At 42.5% G+C, this 20,347-nt stretch overlaps 1 protein-coding gene and 1 non-coding gene across 4 annotated transcripts in view; one reads left to right on the top strand and one right to left on the bottom strand.

Annotated features, from left to right (window-relative positions):
• Nucleotides 1-3,439: 3,439 nt before the first annotated feature.
• Nucleotides 3,440-20,347, bottom strand: part of SNX9 (sorting nexin 9) — a 225,852-nt gene continuing 208,944 nt past the window's right edge. For 2 of the 3 annotated variants that reach the window (XM_025382607.1, XM_025382609.1), the window contains 6 exons: nt 17,100-17,177; nt 11,955-12,031; nt 10,459-10,548; nt 9,244-9,358; nt 7,002-7,093; nt 3,440-5,177 (listed from right to left, as the gene is read on the bottom strand). In XM_025382607.1, the coding sequence (XP_025238392.1) occupies nt 5,130-5,177; nt 7,002-7,093; nt 9,244-9,358; nt 10,459-10,548; nt 11,955-12,031; nt 17,100-17,177 (500 nt within the window). In that variant the 3' untranslated portion in view covers nt 3,440-5,129. Of the gene's footprint in view, nt 5,178-6,424; nt 7,094-9,243; nt 9,359-10,458; nt 10,549-11,954; nt 12,032-17,099; nt 17,178-20,347 lie in introns of those variants that run through there. The other variant, XM_025382608.1, reaches the window with a different exon arrangement.
• On the top strand, nt 15,036-15,094 carry LOC112623952. The gene has a single exon (XR_003119290.1). It is a non-coding gene; the product is annotated as a U7 small nuclear RNA (small nuclear RNA).

Here is a 20,347-nt window from a genome sequence, read left to right on the forward strand (position 1 = left end):
AAGTGTTTCTTCACTGGAAGGAAAGTCTCCAAACTTTTGACGATTCCCAAACCTCAGGGTCAGTATAAGCATAAAATGAGATTTGTACGTGGAAAGGCAAATCAGTGCCTGGTTCGTAGCTGGTACTAATGAACGTTTAGTCAACATGTGATTTGGGAAACCAAATCTAACAGCTTAAATTTTTTTTGGATTATAATACAACCTCATTGTAAAATAAAATTCAGAAAAACATGATTTTATAATAAAGATCACTCCTAATTACACCCCCAAAGAACAAATGGAGAAGCTGAATCCTTAGGAGCCCATGTCCTACCTCCTAGCCTTAGTTCTGCATTTTTACAGATTTCCCCATCACTCTATTTCTGCACTACCATGGTCTCTTAGACTTTCCTGATAATGGCTTTTTATCCTTATCCACAGGCATTTATTGAGCTCCTTCTGAATGTACCTGGAAATACCTATTGACCACTAGGCAAACAGCAGTTGTCCGCTTTAAAGCAGGGCTTCTCGACCTTAGCATTACTGATGTTTTGGGCAAACAGTTCTTTATCACGGAGGCTGTGCTGTGCACTGGAGGATCCACTAGATGACAGTAACACCCTTCAGTAACTGTCTCCAGAAATGGCCAAGTGAGTCCTGGAGAGCACAAGGACTTCAGGTGGAGAACTACTGTTTTAAGGACAAACTGTTCCCTGCAGCCTTGGACATTTAGTGGTGGCAACCACCCATGCCCACCACCACCTTGTACCAGTGGAGCAGTCCTTAACTCCAGCTTGCTGGCAAACTAGCATGTTTTCAGTACAGTCAGTGGCTTCTCTCCAGAATTAATGACTTCCCCTAAGCCCACCTCTTGGCCTCCCTCACCCAGCACTAGGTACCTCCTCCTCTGAGTCGAGCCAGGTGGGAAGTTCCTCAACCTTTAAATAATAGTGCTTCAAAATAGTGGTTCTTTCAAAGCTCACGTGGTTCCTGGAGTCAAGCTCACACAACCTCTCTCTCATTCTCTGTCTTCAGAGTTCTGCAAATCCTACAGACTGATTCACTGGACTTGGCGATTTTTTTCTAAGATATGGATCCCATCAAAAGACCTCTGAGCTTATTGTCAAGTCAGAAAAGAAGCCAACCTCTCCCCCACGGGGCTTCCTGGTCTTCAGACAACCTTGTTTTTGTCCTTTGAATTGCCAATGGCATTCAAAACACTCTCATTTCTGCTTTGATGAAATCTCAACTTGTTCTGGTTCTTTTCTATTGTATGCTAATGGGGTGTGAAAGACCATTCCTCATCTTCCAACAGTCTAGGCTAGTGTATATCTTTTTGATGGCTTTATTCATTTATTCTGTCATTAAAAAATGTTTTCTTCCAAAGGTACCTGTTGGGTCTGGGATTTGATGTTGCCCTACTTACAAGCAACTAAGTTGGTCTGTTACTGTTCCATGGATACTGGCAGGGGACATGAGACAGGTTCCTGGGTCAGGGGCAAAGGACTTGACGAGCCATGGCACAGCAAGCAACACAAACTCCAGTTCTCCTTGCCCTGCCAGTCCCTTGGTGGAACCTTGAGTGGCCAGAGGGTGCCTGCCCAAACAGTGGGTTGTCAGAAGAGGACCTGGAGCTGGACAACCCACTGTTTTATAGCAAGCAGCAGGCAAGCCCATACTCCTTCAGAGACATGACTCTGTCCCTCAAGTAGCTTGCTACAAATGCAGTGTGGAGGGGCGGCCTGGGTGAAGAGCAGGCAGGGCTCTGTGTTCCTGACACAGCCAGCAAAAAAGCCAGCTGGAATGCAAGAGACCCACGGAAAACATTCTCCCAAAAGGGGAACTCATTCTTCCTACTTGCTTGCAGAAAGGGATTTAAAATCGAACAGGTTGGGAAAATTGAGTTACACACAGAGGAAAAACAGGGCCATTCTCACCCATCACTGTTCAGTTCCACTCAGCCATCACTCTTTTTTTACTTTGACTACTTTATAGATTGTGGGGTCAGGTGCGGTGGCTCATGCCTCTAATCCCAGCAGTTTCGGAAGCCGAGGTAGGCGGATCACCTGAGGTCAGGAGTTCGAGACCAGCCTGGCCAACCTGGTGAAACCCCGTCTCGACTAAAGATACAAAAAAAAAATTAGTCGTGCATGGCGGTGTGCACCGTAATCCCAGCTACTCGGGAGGCTGAGGCAGGAAAATCGCTTAAACCAGGAGGCCGAAGTTGCAGTGAGCTGACATCATGCTACTGCACTTCAGCCTGGGCCACAGAGTGAGATTGTCTCATAAATAAACAAACAAACAGACTGTGAGATTCTGGATTTCCAGTTGTTAGGCAGGGATCTACGGATTCTCTCAGCGAAGATGTAGACCAGTGGTGCCGGGAGAGGCTGCTGTGCACAGCCTGTCAACCCTGCCCATCGGGGTGGGGGTTGGGGGTGCCCATAGACCATCTCCCTGGGACTGAAGTCCATGACAGAAGTAGATCATGCTGCCTCTTCTCTATGTGAGTAGACCCAGGAGTCTCACGTCCCCTGCCAGTATCCATGGAACAGCAAGAGACTAACTTAGTTTCTTGTAAGTAGGGCAATATCAAATCCCAGACCCAGCAGGTACTTTTGTAAGAAAACATTTTTAGAATGACAGAGTAAGACAATGAATAAAGCTACCAGAAGAAATAAGAAAGTGAATAAAGTCACCAATAAGAAAACGAATAAAGCTACGTTGTTCCAGCCAGTGCCTCTGTGAGTCATCTTTCTTGGTGACCCCAACACCTACAAACCATGCAAGGCTGACATCCTGGGACTGCTGCTCCGGGTGGGAGGTAACTGATGGCACCTGCTTGACAAGGAGACTGACCTTTTCTTCCACCATGCCTTCATCTCTCCTCTCCAAATCCTGACATTTTTCCCACTATATTTGTAAAAGTTATGTGATTATATGACTATAGCTCTTCTGTGATGTCTACAGGTTGATACAAATAATGAAAAATCAAAACATCAACGTATCTCAGAACCACATGGTGCGTGTGACCCCTGAGGATATATACACTATGTTGCCACTTGAAGGAGAATCTTCCAGGTATCAAATCCCGTGGATTCTCTTATTTTCTTTCACATTCCCTCTGCTGTTCCGGGCTCACAGTCGGCGACCACGCTCTGAGGAGCCCATGCCATCTCCATTTCCCCCATCCCTTTTTCACTTTCCCGGCCGCTGCCTCACACCAGTCAAATCCGAATATCAGGGAGGCGGACACAGGGTGAGTGTCTGCTTCTTGCAACTCCCAGGTGGTTATGATGTGCTTCCCGGACTGCAACACTGACCTATGGAACTGAAATGATGAATTCATGTCAGAAAGAAGTAGGATTTGGGGAAGAATTCATTACCTGGACCATTTTCAGCAGCTGGAATAAAAAGCACTTAACAACAACAATAAAAATCACACACAAAGGCCAAAAAGTGTTTTGAAAAAGTGCTTTGAGAATTTACTGTACAGTTTTTTTTAAACAATTTATTTGTATGTTGGCTTCTACATGCTCTTACATTCGTGTAAAACATTTATACATATTCTTTACAATTTGTACATATATTAAATGGCTATAGCATAAACATTGTTCTATGGGATTTTATAGAAGAAAAATCAAGTGGGGAAAATTACTCATGAAACATTAACAAAAACCCGTGATATTAAAGAACAAGATGTTCTCATATTCATTTGATTTCCTCATCTACTTATTTTTGGTGTCGTTTTATTGATGCTGGCCCAGACTTTCCATTTCCCATAATTATTAGGTCAGAAAAATGAAAGCGGTGGGAGGGAACGCAGTAAGGCACCTGTGGGAGACGGACGCGCTCCTCCGCAGAAGCGAGACGGTGGCTGCCAGTGTTGAGTTAGAGCTGTCGGTGTGCCAAGGTCCTGTTTTACTTTATGCCATTAACTGAAGTGCTGGTGCTCAGAAACTCCTGTGTGAAGTTTCGGATGCAGTCAGGAAGGGCACTGGTCTGTTCTTTCTTTCCAATCTCAGAGTCCTCAGGATTCTGTACGCTGTTCAGGCTACAACCCTTCTCAGTCCCTACACTTTTCCATCTAATGGGGAGGGCAGGGGTGCTAAACTGTGCTTTTTCTCTTTGCTGATTACACCAACTGGCCATGAACCCGCCATCCAAACCAAGCAGTGTGCCATCCCCGCAACAGCCCTTCTCATCACGTTGGAGGAGCAGCCAAAGAATAAGAAGGGACGAGAGGCTCCGGGGTGCTGTGTGTGGTGCCCTCCTCCCCCAGGCCCTCCTGAACACAGCCACTCACCCATTAGACCAAAGCCACAAAACTCTCTAAAAAGTCCCTCAATTCTTCTAATGTATTCTTTATGGCATAAAACCTGCCTTAACCATGATTAGGAAGAAAGTGCAAAGAGAGAAAGCACTGGTCCTCACATAAGAGTAACACATCAGAAATGACGCTGAGGACACGGGTGGCCAGGGGTATGTGCTCATCTGCCAGGCTGTGGGGTCCCCCTGGAGGGACATGGGATGGCCCACCTGCCACACACCATGATGGTGCTGGCAGCCCCGGGGCCCCCGGCCTCCTCCATCCTGAAGTGTAAGCACTTGAGCCGTAACTGTGGCAGTGAAAGGCATAAAGACGCCCCTCAATGATAGGAACCCCAGAGGACTGAAAAGAGTTATAAAAATATACAAACATAGATATTTTTTATTCTGGCATAGTTCGTATTTTTAAGAAAGTAATTAGGAATTAATTATCTGACACCGGGTAAGAACTGGAAGATTGTGGGAGACTTATAAATTATATAAGACATATAATTTATAAGACATATAAATTATGACTCTGTGTAAAATATCAGTGGGGAGAAACCCCTCATTTTCCATTGAAAATTCTGGTAACTTTTAAGTACTTTCCAAAAATAGAGACGATTTCCACTGGTTTAAATAATGGATGTGGAAATGAACAAAAGACCATCCCTAAATAACTGATGCATTTAGGGTGGCTAATAAAATAAACGCAGTTTTTTGCAACTCTGTTTCTTTTTGGTTTTCTTTTTTTTCTGAATAATAGGGGAAAAAAAGTTTTGAATTGCATTGCCCCAAGTCAGGAGAAAGCGCTCAGCATTCTCTTCAAGGCCCGTTCTGTCCTACATCACCGGAAAACGGCTGAGGGCCTGCCTCAGCTTTTCTGCAATCTGACAAGAAAGCAAAACAAAATAACGTTGAGATATCACTCCCATTACGACCTCACAGTATTCTTTATTCACAACTCCAACAAGTTAAACATTACACAAATTCCAATTCTTTAACTGGTCTTTTTGGCACCAGCCCTGCCCCGCGTTCCTGCTGGAGAGACCTTAACCCCGAATGGCACTGGCAAGCACTGAGGCCCCAGCTGGCCCTGGTGGTCCCTTCCTGCCGGTGGGCGTCTGCACGTGCTCCCCGCCTCTGCCCTAGCGGCGCTTCCAGACGACCTGCTTTCCCTCAGATGAGCTGGGGGCTCAGGTCTTCATGCTTGCCTAGAGCCCCCTCCTTTCCTGGAGGAGTATGAGCTTCCAGAATCCCCTGAAGGCTATGTCGCCCTGGCCACACCCTGCTCTGTCACTGCTGGGTGTGCAGACAGCACGAGCCTGCCTGTGAAGCTAAGGAGGCGCTGCGGTCGTCTATGCGCCAGGGCCTCCTGCTCCTTAAGGCGCAGCTGTCTTATCCATCCCTGGATGCTAAACATCCAGAGTGAGGGCTTGGTATACAAGAAACACTCAATATATGTCTGCTCCACGAACACATACGCAAATTTTAATAACTTAAGGGTTACTGTGCCATAAAACTTAGATTGAAAACCTGACAATGTTGTATCAGCTACTTAGGTTTATGCAAAGACAGTGATGAAATACACGGTTTTCTATTCTGAATTACAATGTCATAAATAACTATATCATACTTGGACTTGAAAATCAATAAATCAACATTATCAAAATTCTGAGAGTTTCCCTTGCATTATTTTCTCACACAGACAAATGTAATCTGTTATATTCTAATACACAATGAAAGGCGAATCCACAATGGCACCAACTGACGGGAAAAGTGTGCATTTAAAGAGCACAGGGCCCATGTCCTATAAAGGAGGACAGGGTTTAGGTGAGTTCCTCCCATAAGTTAGTCTCCCAAACCAACTGTACCAGACACAGTTCACAAATATGCGTTAGGTACATATCAAGCACAGTTCTCCTTTAAGAACTGGCTGCTGGAGACAGGCGTTTTCAGCAGTGTCCAGTTTGCAGAGGCCACCAGTATGGCTGTGAGCAGGGGGCTTGCAAACCACTCCCCATGAACATGGCTTAGATCCCATGGCCAGAGGAGAGCTGGGTAGGCAGCAAGGCCGCCAGCGGAAGCTGGATTCTACATTACAGAACTTACCTGCAGGTGCCTGAGGTGGACATGCTACTAGATCTTTGTTTTCTGGTAAACAACAAAATTACTAGGCAGAGGTAAGAAAAATTTAAGTTTTCGTTATTGTTTTGTGAAGAGAACCGTTCCAGGTCTCACTTTTTTGTTTTTTCTTTCTCTGCGATTTCCATGGCGCACTGTGAAAACCTCATTCATGAAAAGCAAAGGCTGCCTTTGCTTTCCTGTGTGGTGCCAGGCTCCTGTTCCAGCTGCCAATGGAGCCCCAGGGACGGCTGGGTGACCTCATCTCATTCAGAACCGTTCCTGGTGCACAGAGGCACAGAGAGGCTGTGACACAGGGGAAGGAGCCACACAATAAGGAACGTCTTGGGGCCTTGCAACTAGCATCCAAGATCCTGCTTCAGAAGAAAACCTTTTTTAACCCAGTGTTACCCAAAAAGCAAAGGGCAGACAGAATTAGGAGATTAAAAATATCCTGTCCAAAATTTACGCTCCTTTGGTTTCTTACTTAGGATTAAAGAATACAAACAGATTAACTTTACATGGTCAAAGTGGTTTACCAGGAACCTTCTCCTCAAGTACATGTGAAAGGCACGCGGACGCCCACTCACCGTTTCGTAAAACTGCACTTGCTGCTCCAGGTACAGGCGGATGACACTGTTGTAATCATAGATTCGATTACTGTGAAAGTGATTCATCTCAGCTACAACCAAAACCAAAACATCAATCAGTTTTCCCTCCAAGTTTTCAAATGGCAACACCTGGTTTCTCTGCTCAGTTACAATTAATCATCAACCGGACCTAATCTGGTTGGCTGCGGTACAGTGTCAGCTCTTGGCAAATCACTTTACTAAGGGTTAGAAAAACAAGTTGAGCTGGGCACAGTGGCTCACATCTGCAATCCCAGCACTTTGGGAGGCAAGGTGGGTAGATCACCTGAGGTCAGGAGTTCAAGACCAGCCTGGCCAGCATGGCAAAACCCCAACTCTACTAAAAATACAAAAATCAGCTGGGTGTGGAGACAGGTGCCTGTAATCCCAGCTACTCTGGAGGCCGAGGCAGAAGAATTGCTTGAACTCGGGAGGTGGAGGTTGCAGTGAGCCGAGATTGCACTACTGCACTCCAGCCTGGGTGACAGAACGAGACTCTGTCTCAAACAAAACAAAACAAAACAAAACAAAACAGTTAATGACAAATGTTACTTTTCAGTACATGAATGACTTACACTGACTTGCATAATCAAAACTATAAAATCCAATACAGATAAATCACCCAAATGTGGACTATTACTCTAACAGAACTGATCCAAGAGAAACTACTTGGTCATACTCGCTACAGATGACTGCAGTTCACAGCTTCCAGTGCGTCTGCATGGGACCTAGCGAGGCACCTGGGGGCCCTGCCCCGCTCCCTTCTGCGCAGCAATTGCTTCAGCAGGTTTCTGGTGAAAGGCCGGGCAGCATGTGGGACAGCGGGAGGCCCTTCCTCAGTCCGGGGAGCTTTGCTGTCCATGAGCACCAGCGGCGCCATCAGAACCCAGCCTCTCACAGGGCAGAAGGACTGGATGCTGAGGGAGATCTTTCTTCATCTTTGCTGAATACCTGGATTCCTTATTCCTCTGTGCCCCTCTGCCCCTACCCCCAACTCTGGAGGAGTCTTCGTCATCAGAGGGCCTCCTTGCCTCCGTTGGATGCCTCCTACTCCGCCTTCTCCCAAACCCTCCAGGCTGAGAAAGCCAGCAGCTGCACAGATTCCCATGACACACACTGTTCTACATTTTACATTCAGTTATTTGAAGTTGTACAAAGCTTTGTGTTTATCAATTTGGATAACCTCAAACACAAGTTCAAAACCAAATTTCCCATTTCAAACCCTTCAAAACCCAAAACTTCAATCAGGTTTCCTCGTTTTTGCTGTAGTGGCCTTGGCTCTGGACACTCCCTCGTCCATCTCTTTCTCCCATGAATGCCCCAGTCTTGAAAGCTGTTCCTTGGAAAAGCCTGCAAATCTATTTCCTTCTCTTCTCCCCAGTACCACATCTTTAGGTCCTCAAAGCTCAGACTACAACAGTGATGGTCTTCTGGTTGGGCTCTTGGACAGCGTCTGCATTTTCCAATTTCCTCTCCATAACCAGCAAATCCTTCTCCCTTGAAGATTGATTTTTTTTTTAACTCCCTTTTAATGGCTTCTTAATGCCCACATCAAGTCTAGAGTTTTCAAGTTCTTTCACACTCAAAATTTATTTCCCAATAACCTCTAAGTATGTTTTACTCTTTCACGCCCATGACACAATCCAGCACCATGATTTTGTAGCTTTTGTTCCTAACAGAACACGCTCTCCATTCTCTGCCCATACAAATGCCATCCACCCATCCGCCAATGGGAAAAATCCACCTGCTGCTCTCATCTGCTCAAAAACACTCAAACCTATACAAATTCATGTCTTGTTTTTTTTTTGTAACACAAAAAAACTGTGCCTAAAATGACATTCCCAAACCCCTTCACATTCCATGATCCCAAGGCACGCACGTTACAGACTGCTAAAAGCTGAGCTCTGGCATTTAATAGAGCATTATGATATCACAGATTGCAAAAGGAATCTTCAATGTCTCTCAGAAATAATAAAATGTGCAGTTTGAATCAAGCTGTCATTCACAGCTAGATAAGGTGGACAGGTGAAAAATTAAATAAATATTACAGATTTTCATCAGCACTGGGATCCTGCAAACAAGGGGCTCACAAGCGTCTCAATTACTTATCAAGATGCTCACATCTGGATTTCTCTAGCAAGGGAAACTTTGCTGGGGAAAAAAAAACCTCCACCAGCACCTCATAAGGACCCTTTCATCTTACCTTGCAACGCGTAAGACATGGTGCTGACTCTCTTCACCATGTTCTGTTTGTCTTGTGGGGTGATTTTACTTGTTGCAACGAGTTTGTCACTTTCTTTCACTTTTTCTATGGCTCCCTGTGAAATACAAAATACAACAGTATGAATAAAGCTGAAATGATTAGTCATTAGTTTAAAACACAACAATGCTAATATATTCTATAACTGATTTGCTACTGAACAGGAAATACCTCCACAAAACAAGAGAGGAAAGCATCTAAATTTAACTTCCTTCAAGTCCCTTGGAAGCAAAAAGGCTGCTATTCTTGAAAAAATGTCACTAAGCTAAAATGAACAGTTTTATGCTACAACAAGAGAGAAAAGCAAACAGCACACCATCTCCGTGATATTCAGAAGCCGGTGCCATTTGAAGAGTAGCACATAATGGAAATCAGGCATTAGCAGGTTTTGAAAGTCACGTGCCTAGGTCCAGGGCAGTGTTCGCACACAGGCACTTTCTCTCTCTTCTTTTATACAACAGAATATTTTATAAGCGAGTGCCTAAGTGTGCTGATTGTAAGTCCTGGGCTTTCCTTTGATTTTCTAAGAGGCGCTGAATCCATTTAAAGACTTAGATGGAAGTGGCTGGAAAGGCTGCCAAACATCTCCCACTCCAGTATCATCATGCTGCTCGTTATTTAGGACTGTCTGGAAAGAACAACTCTATACTCATGCATTAATTAGGCTCCAGGCCTACAACTCTGATGCTGCTGGCATACATTTCGACAACAAGCTAATTGTTCTGCGATTTATATTAAGTTATCTGAGGTTGTACAAACCTAATTTACCTATGGTACCCCTTCATGATATTTAAGTTATAAAGCAGAATGCTAACATGGCCACATGCCAGGACTGTTAAGATCACAGACCAGCCCTTTGCAGACATTTTCCTAACAAATCCAAGTACATCACAATATACTAGACTACTATGGTTGACATAAAATACTCACAACTCATGCCTGAGGTGATGTACAGACTTTTTAAAAAGGGAGAGAAAACCAGAATTCATTATGTGAGAACACCCCAAACCAATTCTAAAATTCAGTTACAAAACCTTTCTAACGGGAATTACAGATTCTTTTTTAATAATAAAGATAAACATATAAAACCAATACTACTGTGCATGTCTGCCTGCTTCACCTGCTGTTGTCTTCTATAAATGTCTACAATCAGGTTACCTTGTGAGTGCCAATGATGTCAGGGAAGCAGCCAAGAAAACCTTTATACTCATGATTACATTCCATCAGGAAATGGAGATCTTTCTTTGGCTATAACAAGATACAAGCTGATTGTTACTAGTAGAGAAATTCAGAAAATCAAGGAAAAGAGAACCATTATATGCAAAGACTGTAAATCCTGCATGTGCTACACTACATTACTGAGTGTTAAGCATTCAGATCACTTTTTCTAAAAGAAAGTAGCTCCCAAGACTGCCTTTCTTTGACTCATATGTTGTAAAGAAAATGACAAAACATCATGTAATTTTTAAGTTGGTTTGTACAATTATTTTGTCATGGCCCAAAATATACCACCAAGAAGGAAGAAAGTTCAGCTAATGCTGTATGTTTACATACAAACAAATGAGTTGCTGTAGTTTAACTTTTAAATATGAGCAGAGAATATAAAAATATTAAAACACCCAGTAATCATTTTAAGTGGCAATTTAAAATTTTTCAATTTTTCTGAATTGTAATTTTAATAGCTGTTACTCACATCTCTAAAATGAATGCATTTTTAGAAGTATTAGCAAAGTAGCCCATAACCACATTAGTGTGTGTACACATGTGTGCATCCATTAACATAGCTTTAAGTCATCTGAAAAAAAATTTTTTTTAATTAAGGGATTAGAAAATAACTTAGATTCTTAAGGGAACTTATTATCTGTTACCTAAAAAAAAAAAAAAACCCTGAAATTGGGGTACTAAAGACTCCAATAAAAGCTATGTAGCTATGACAAGGACCTGCCCTGTCCTGGGGACTGTAGCAGGTGCTTTTTATTTACGAGCTGTTAAATCTTGAGAACCATACAGGGTAGGCACTACCACTGCAGATTAACAGATGAGGAAACTACGGCTCAGAGAGGCTAAGCAATGGTCCATACAGATCTGAGCCAGCGTTCTTTCCTGTTCATTAGAATCCCCTGATGGCTAAGAACAGATCAGAGGCATCAATACTGGGGTACACTCATTTAGATTTCTTTTCTTCTGAGACAGGGTCTCACTGTGTCACCCAGGCTAAAGTGCAGTGGTATGATCACGGCTCACTGCAGCCTCGACTTCCCGGGCTCAAGCGATCTTCCTACCTCAGCCTCCTGGATAGCTGGGACTACAGGCATATACCACTACACCTGGCTAATTTTTTTGGGTTCACTGTGTTGCCCAGGCTGGTGTCGAATTTCTGGACTCAAGAAATTCACCCCCCTTGGCCTCCCAAAGTGCCAGATTACAGTTGTGAGCCACTGTGCCTGGCCTATTTAGATTTCTTGATGACAAATTTATCCATCCACTTTGTCTTAATCCAAGAAACCATGATTAAATACAATTAACAAAGATACACAGAAACAGAAAAGAGGAGGGTACTTATTTGGGAAGTTTGTCTTAAGACATGTTTTAAATTAAATATGTGGACTAGACAGCATCAAATTGTAACTGGAATTGTGTGATTATGTTAGTACCTGTTCTGCCACGAGACTGGCAATTTCTTCATAAGTCTTTCCTGCTTCTGTTATTGCATCATTGAGATCTGTTTCACCTGAAAATGATCAATTTTATCAGTGGTTATAAGTTATACATATTTTCTTTTCACTTGTTAAAAATTTTATTATTGGTTTTATTGGTAAATTTTATTATAGAAACTTTCAAACATTTTCAAAACTAGTGGGAACAGAATGAATGCCTATCACCCACCGTCTGCCTTCCCCACTGGCAGCTCTCGCCAGCCTGTGTTCATCTACACCCCGACCCGCTTTCACTGGATATCAGTATCTCATCCATAAATCCTGCCTAACAGATGAGGACTCTAAAACATGAGGCAGTACCATTATGACACCTAAGACGAGACTGTCACTCTGCTATAATGAAGCCTCTCAGGGCGAGCTGGCTGCTTGAATCAGGATGTAAAGGTCCACACAGCACAGAACTGATGCGTTTCTTAACTCTGTGGATTCTTCTCCCTCGGCCCCTTTTTTCCCTGCACGTTTCTTTTCGTGGGGTGTTGAACTTGTTGTGTGCCTTGGTGCCTGCATTCTGGATGCTGCTGGCTGCATCTCTGGTGATACTGCACACACTCCTCTGTCCCTGTATTCTCTTTACACTAGCTATTACACCTAGAGGCCTGATCAGAGTCACACGCCACCAGTTCCAGTTATTTCTACTCTTAGAATGTTAGAAAATGATCGTTATCTAGAATGACCATTGTCTGGATCTTTTATTTTATTATTTGTTTTTCTTTTTTGAGACAGAGTCTTGCTCTGTTGCCCAGGCTGGAGTGCAGTGGCGCGATCTCAGCTCACTGCAAGCTCTGCCTCCCGGGTTCACACCATTCTCCTGCCTCAGCCTCCCGAGTAGCTGGGACTACAGGCACCTGCCACCATGCCCAGCTAATTTTTTGTGTTTTCAGTAGAGATGGGGTTTCACTGTGTTGGCCAGGCTTGTCTCGAACTCCTGACCTCAGGTGATCCACCTGTCTCAGCCTCCCAAAGTGCTGGGATTACAGGTGTGAGCCACTGCGCCCGGCCAAGGATCTTTTATTTTAGTATGAGTTTGCAAAACGGTGTTATTCTATTTCTACCATTCCTTCTTTATTGGCTGAAATACTTCCATAAGGATCAACTTTCCTCTATCAATAATATTCTGGTTACCCAGAGGTAGAGTTTGAATAGGAAAAGCAGGTTAAGTGCTTAATTCTTTTTTCTCTTTACAGTTTTCAAAATAATGAGTTAATCCCCCACCATTCTCTAAGAGTAACTGAGATTAATTTCTTAAAAAGCATCTTTATAATTCTGGATTTAAAAATATTTGATATGCTTCATTCCGCATTAATTATCATTTTCACTAATGCTCAAATTTTCTTTTCTTTGGCCAGCGGTAGGCTCTTCCAATTGGTATTTAAGTCTTTTGATAGGAACCCTGGTTCATTGTGGTAGGAAGTGAACCTTATGATTGGTGCCAAGGAATGCTTCTTGCTACTGGATTGGGTAATTGTTTCCAGGGCTTTAACAGAAAGGCAAATTGTGTGTATATATATATATTTTTTAATTTTTTTTTTTACTTTTTTAAGAGAGAAAACACATAATGAGCTTACACTGATGTTTCCAAAGCAAATTTATGACTTTAGGGGTTTTCTTCATTTATTTTAAAACTTTATTTTAAAACTCTTAATTGCTAACAACAGTAACATAATTACATATTTGATTTATCCTACAATATGAAAACAGTTTTAGAAGTTTTAGAATAACAATACCAACATGATATTGACTACACGTTTAGTGAAAATAACTAACATTCTTATAGTCTTTCTGACCTTGAGGCATCTGCTCCTGGGGGCATATAAAATGCCATTTTAAGGTGCTTTGAAATAATTCCTCTGTGTGCTATGCCTTCATCTTGATGTATCAAGTCTTTTGTTTTATTTTGCTTTTGATTAGGAATTTTTTCCATTTTGATTTAAATTTGTTTTCTAATAATTATGTAAAGCATTCACATTATTCCAAAGTCAACTCTACAAAACAAGATATAATCAGAAGTTTACCTTCCATGTCTTTCTCCTCCCCCATCATCATTTAAGAATTTTTATCACTTATATTTCCATATGATCATCCATAACAATATGCAATGTTTCACGGTTTTGTGCAGGGGCCATGCTAACAGTCTATATTATTTCAAGTTAGTACATGAACTGTTAAAGGAGCACTGGAAGTTATTTTTACTATAATCAGAATATTCCTAGGATTCAAACTTATTTACATTATTACAAGATCGCATAGCATAGCACTGCTCAAAGACACCAACACATCTGAGCAAGCAGATGTGATGAGACACAGTACTCAACACTGCTGACCACTGTCCTTTGCGATGGGAGAAAAGCCAGTCAACAGGAACTTGAATGCTTCCTTAAAATAGTATCTTAAGTAGAATGATATTCAACATAAAACATACATTGAGTATTTTTAATACTTGAAAAAGTGGTATCTGCAATATGAATATTTAATTATGTATTGATTATTACAGTCTGGAAAATGTTAAAGGATCACGAGGCAGCTCCCAGTGGGGAACCCATGGATGAGCCTGTGGAGCCAGGCACAGTGTCTCAGGTTCACGCTCTGCGGCCCACCTTCTCCCCAGGCTGCCCCTGCTGCTGTGCTGCCTCACCCCTGCTGCCACCGGCATCCTTTTCTACTGCACCTTGCTCCATATCATTACGTTTCCTTACTTCTATGCTGCTTCAGGCTAAAATTACACAGACTATACAACTCTGGAGAGAATCTGATCACTTTGAAGGTAGGTGAATTCTATCATATTTTTATGAGGATCAGTAACATATGAAAAGACTTACAGCACAAAGTAATTGAAGAACTTTTTAGAAACCATGTCCCAGATTACCAACTGTCTTCTTTTCCCTCTTTTCAAGACTTTTGGTTCAATCACCTGTATCCTCTATTAATAACAACATATTTCATGAATAGTTAGTGGTATCTTTGTCTCTTCTAGCACTTCCCAGGAAAAGAAGTGAATTGCTATTTTAAAATTCTATGATTCAGTGTTATAGCTCTTTTAGAATTTGTCTAGCAGGTTTTCCAGGTTGCAGGAAACCTCTCTCTGCAACAACAACAACAAAATGGATGATTCAGTTCAACATCATTTCTAAGGTTTCTACGTGACTCCAAATTACTAGGGATCCCAGCAACAAATTCCGAAGTTACTAAAGGGGTAATTGTGGGGCTTCTGTTTTCAATTAGGATATGGACACCACAGGAAACTACGGCTCTTGCCATAATACAAAAATACCAAATCAACTAAAAAAGTCATGCCTTTCTCTCAAGTCACTGAAGCACCATGAAAATGAAGAAATTCAAATCAACTAAATTCAGAAAAGGGTGCGCCCTGCCCCGCTAGGTGATGGGCTTCCCGGGGGCATGTGGGCTAGCACGAGGCACAGGAAGCTGGAGGAACCTCAAATGCAGAGCTGGTTCTCCCACAGGGACTTCTATGACCTAAGAGGTGACAGTGGGAAGCTGTGGGCTAGGCTGAAGAACAGTAAGAGGGCTGTAAGGTGAGGTTCGAGGAAGGCAGATTGCAGGTGAGTTCTGACATGTAAGAAAGCATCAGGACCAACTGCGCAAAATTCCAGCATCTCTAGGACAAATGTTCTCACCCTGTTGGGGCATCACAGAGCCACCATGCCAAAAGGGATCCAAGGCATCTGCCTCCTCCCTAAGCAATGGGCGTGGCTCTCATCTCAGCTCTTCCATCACCTACTTGTTACCTGGGCCAAGACGCTTCTCTGTTCTGGCCTTGAGTTGCTAGTCTAGACCTCAAAGACCACTTCTGGTCTAAAGTGTCAACTGTAAGACATGGTAAGGCCAGGGCAATGAGAACTATTCCCAGGTGGGAGCCCTAAATCTTACATTTTGGTAAGAAACTAATTTCTTATTAGTTTATTATTAAAATATTCAGACACTGACATCCAAAGCACTGTCTGCCCTGAGTATCAGGACCAACACCTGTACCAATTCTATCACTTCTGTAAGTGACAGGAGATAACAGATTTAATAGGTGCCACCTAGCTGACAAATGCCTTTTCATTTTTTTTTTTTTTTCCTCATTGAGATAGGTGGGGTCTCACTCTGCTGCTCATATTGGAGTGCAATGGTGTGATCATGGCACACCATAGCCTCAACCTCCTGGGCTCAAGCGATCCTCCTGCTTCAGCCTCCAGAACAGCTGAGACTACAGGTGTGTGACACCATGCCTGGCTAATTTTTATTATTTCTTTGTAGAGATGGGGTCTCCTTATGTTGCCTGGGCTCTTTTTCCTTTTAATAAAAAGAGCTAACTTGTTCTTCATTAAGTGCTGCCAATGTAAACCATGAACTCTAAATTCCATGGGTAAGATACATATTTATAGGGTAAGCTGAAACAGTTATGAGTTAAGGAGAAAACAGGCAACACACACTTGCTACTTGGTCAAATATTTTTCCTTGAAATGGCCTTGATGAAATCTGGCTTTTGTTTTTTTGAGACAGGGTCTTGCTCTGTCACCCAGGCTGGAGTGCATCGGTAAGATCATGGCTCAGTGCAACCTCTGCCTCCCGGACTTAAGTGATCCTCCCACCTCAGCCTCCCAAATAGCTGGGACTACCTGTATGCACCACCACACCCAGCTAATTTTTGATTTTTTGTAGAGATGGGGGTCTCACCATGTTGCCCAGCCTGGTCTCAAACTCCTGTACTCAAGTGATTTGCCCACCTCAGCCTCCCAAAGTGTTGGAATTATAGGTGTTAGCCACTGTGCCCCACCAAATCTGGCCTCTGTTAACAGGAAGACTTGGCAGAGAAATGAAACTGATGGCGTTGAAACAAAAATGCTACACCTGAGAGCAAAAAAAGGCGAACAAGCTAGCAAGAAAATACGAATTATAACCACCTTTGGCTTTTCTCAAAAGTCCTAGGATGAGGGTGCAAAAGTCCTTAGTGCAGCAGCCTAGCCAATTTAGACACCAACAACCAGGGTGCTTCACTGAGGAGGGAGTTAGCGTCTGCAGGCAGCAGGTCTTGGATAAGGCTCTAAAGGCCCACTGGATGAATGAAGAAAGACACACCTTGATAGCCGCTAGAACTGAACACTGTGGCCAAACTCTGCAAGGCCTTTCCTATCTTCTGATATTCCTTGGGCAATGCTGAAAGAGAAAAAGGAATAAACTGATTAGTCTTCTGAGCAAACTGAAATGGGATTAAACTATTTCCTGAAAGTGATTACTTTATCGTAACGTTGGAAGTGATTCAAAATAGTCTATATTCCTTCATAAAATATTGTTTCAAAAGTGATTTTTTCAACAGATTTCTTTCGATTATTTTTAATTGACTGTTCAATTAAAGGTGGATGCTATTATTACTGACAATCACTCCTACATTCTCATTCACCAAATGAGAGGCAAGTGAGATGGAAGCTCCTTTAGATGGTTTCTAGCTTACAAAGTACTTTCAGCGACACTGTGCTCGATCATCGCGTTAGCCCCTCTACCAGATGCAGAGACACCGTCCTCATCATGGAGAGGATCAGGAAAGTGAGACTCAGATAACTGACTTGCCCAAGGTCACACGGCTAATAAATGCTGAATGTGGACTTGTGATTCCAAACACGTAGACTTTCCCACTCTGTTACGGGTACATAAATGACCATTTGCAAACCATGACCACCAAAGACTGAAAGCAACGAGACGTGGAGGAAAATACAACAGTCAGGCATCGCACGACCAGGGAAGAGGGGTATGAGTTTTCTCATCTGTATGAAGAGATGATTTCACTAAATGACCTCTAAGGTTTCTTTTTAAGGTGCTAAGATTCTAGGATCACTTTGGAGAACTTTCTAAGAGTCTCTGCACCTTAGGCTACTTTCTTTGCATTTGTATGGAGTCCCCTTAAATGGAGCATCTGTTTGCCTTTCAAAAGAAACCATTATTTGCATTTAAAGACTCACTGCAGTTTTTAAAGCAGAAAAAGAAAACTTTTAATGTTTCTTTAAAAAATATTTAGGCCAGAGACATTTGAGGTAAGGTCTATAAGCTGCAGTTATCAGGAAACATGAATCCAAATTACATGAGCTTAGTTAATTTTAATAAATTGTCCACCCTCTGGTACCTCAGTTTTGCCTCTCTACCTAAAGGCGCCTGGCATGTGGTTCACCATGCAGAGTGTGTGCTGGAGTTTTCATTCTACACATCAGGAATTTTAAAGAACTATTTTAAGAAAGAGAAGGAGATATGCCTGAGTCAAATCCCTTTCCCCACCCCACAAAAGAGCAGCCTGAGGCCAGCATTCCCTACTTTCTACATTTAGCCTTGTGAATTACACAGGACATGGAGGTGATCGGACATTAGACATAAGGCATTTAATTTTTTAAAAGATATCATAATCCCACATTTTTATGATATCCTTAAAAAATGCAATTGTAAAATTTGCACTCAGGAAAAATGGCTTTCAAAGAACATACAGATTTAAATGATGTGTTATGATGGTCTTGCAAGAGTTTATGGTCAAAATTAATTCACTGCCTTTAGAACTGAATTCTTTCATTTATACTTTAGAGCAGCAGTCCCCAACCTTTCTGGCACCAGGGACTGGTTTCATGAAAGATAATTTTTCCACGGACAGACAGTGGGTCAGGGGGATGGTTTGGGGATGAAACAGTTTCACCTCAGATCATCAGGCATTAGATTCTCATAAGGGCTCACAACCTAGATCCCGTGTATGCGTGATTCACAATAGGGTGCAAATTTCTATGAGAATCTAATGCCACCGCTGATCTGACAGGAGGCGGAGCTCAGGCGGTATGTGAGTGATGGGGAGCGCCTGGAGATAGAGATGAAGCTTCACTTGCCTCCTGCTGTGCAGTAATGTTCCATGTACCAGCCCATGGCCTGGGGACTGGGGACCTCTGCTTTAGAGAACAATGTCAATTCGCCTTTTGTTCATGAGTCCTCCTCTATGACCAAAGTCTTGACACAGGTTTTGTTTTCTAGATGCTGCATTTGTATACATTATTTTCTCAGGGCTAATTCTATACATTTAGGATATAGCATCATATTTCTTTGCTATGGGAAAGAAACAACTGTTATTCCTGGTGTCTGCCCCTCAAGCATGAACAGCTGGTATGTTACAAGTTGTTCTGTTTGTATAATATGTGGATGGTAAAGCGCCACTGGTACTGGTATTGCCGCTAGTAGAGGAAGAGGTAGAGGTAGCATTGGCCAATGGTTGAGGTAAGGCAGGGCCTGGCAAACTTCCTCTGCAAAGTGCCAGATAGTAAACGTTTTAGGCTTTATGGAGCCACAAGTTTCTGTTGAAACTACTCAACTCGACCATTATGACACAAATGTAGCCAAAGACAATAGACAAATAAACGGGCATGGGTGTGTTCCAACAAAACTTTATTTACAAAATAAGTGGCAAGCCAAATTTGGCGCTCAGACCATAGTTTACTGATTTCCGATGTAAGGCTTTGGATTTTCAGATCTGGATCGAATAGTAATACTGGCATTGTCTTTGCTGTGCTATCTTATTAATTCATCTACGAGTCACTCCATATTTAGTTTCCTGCTCTTTAAAATTATTATTGGATTTCAAATTGATTGTTTTCCTTTTTTAGCGTAAAAATATCACCTTTAAAAAAATCATTACAAGAACAGATCCCTTTCCTATGCTGAGCATCAAAGGCCGATATAAAAGTAGGTATATATTACTCATAATTCAAAATAGAAAACATTTTTATTGTTTTAAAACTGAATACAACCAATATTCCTGTACGGTGTTATGAAGTGAAGGCCAGAAAATTCTTAGTGATAGATTAGAAGGCCCTTTTCTCCAGAGGTTAAGACATAGCAATAAGGGCAGACCAGATATAAAGGAGAGAAGTCCTAGGACTCTAAGGGAGTCAAAGACATCTGCGCATTGGACAGCAGTGCGATCCCAGCATTTCAGGGCCTGATAAGTCATTCTGCAGCCTCTGAGCCTGTGGGAGTAACAGGGCAGCAGCCCGCAGTATTAGCCCCACAGCTGGATACGTGACTGTTTATCTATCCTGGGCCATGTGTGGCGACAGAGCTGCACAGTTCTGGGGAATACAGGAAAAACCTTCAGCAGAATGAAAGCCTACAAACCAAAAAGAAGGAGGGAGGCAGGAAGTTCTTAGGGACACGGCAGAGTGGGCAGAAAGCCGTGACTGACAGTGACACTCTCCCCTCAGCAGTGCTTCTGCTCTGACATATTTTTACTACTAACTATACTGGTTTTTCTAAACACTATGGCTTTAGTCAAATATACAACATCTTACCAAATGGATGAAGATTAA

The sequence above is a fragment of the Theropithecus gelada genome, chromosome 4 (assembly GCF_003255815.1).
Source record: "Theropithecus gelada isolate Dixy chromosome 4, Tgel_1.0, whole genome shotgun sequence".
NCBI lineage: Eukaryota > Metazoa > Chordata > Mammalia > Primates > Cercopithecidae > Theropithecus > Theropithecus gelada.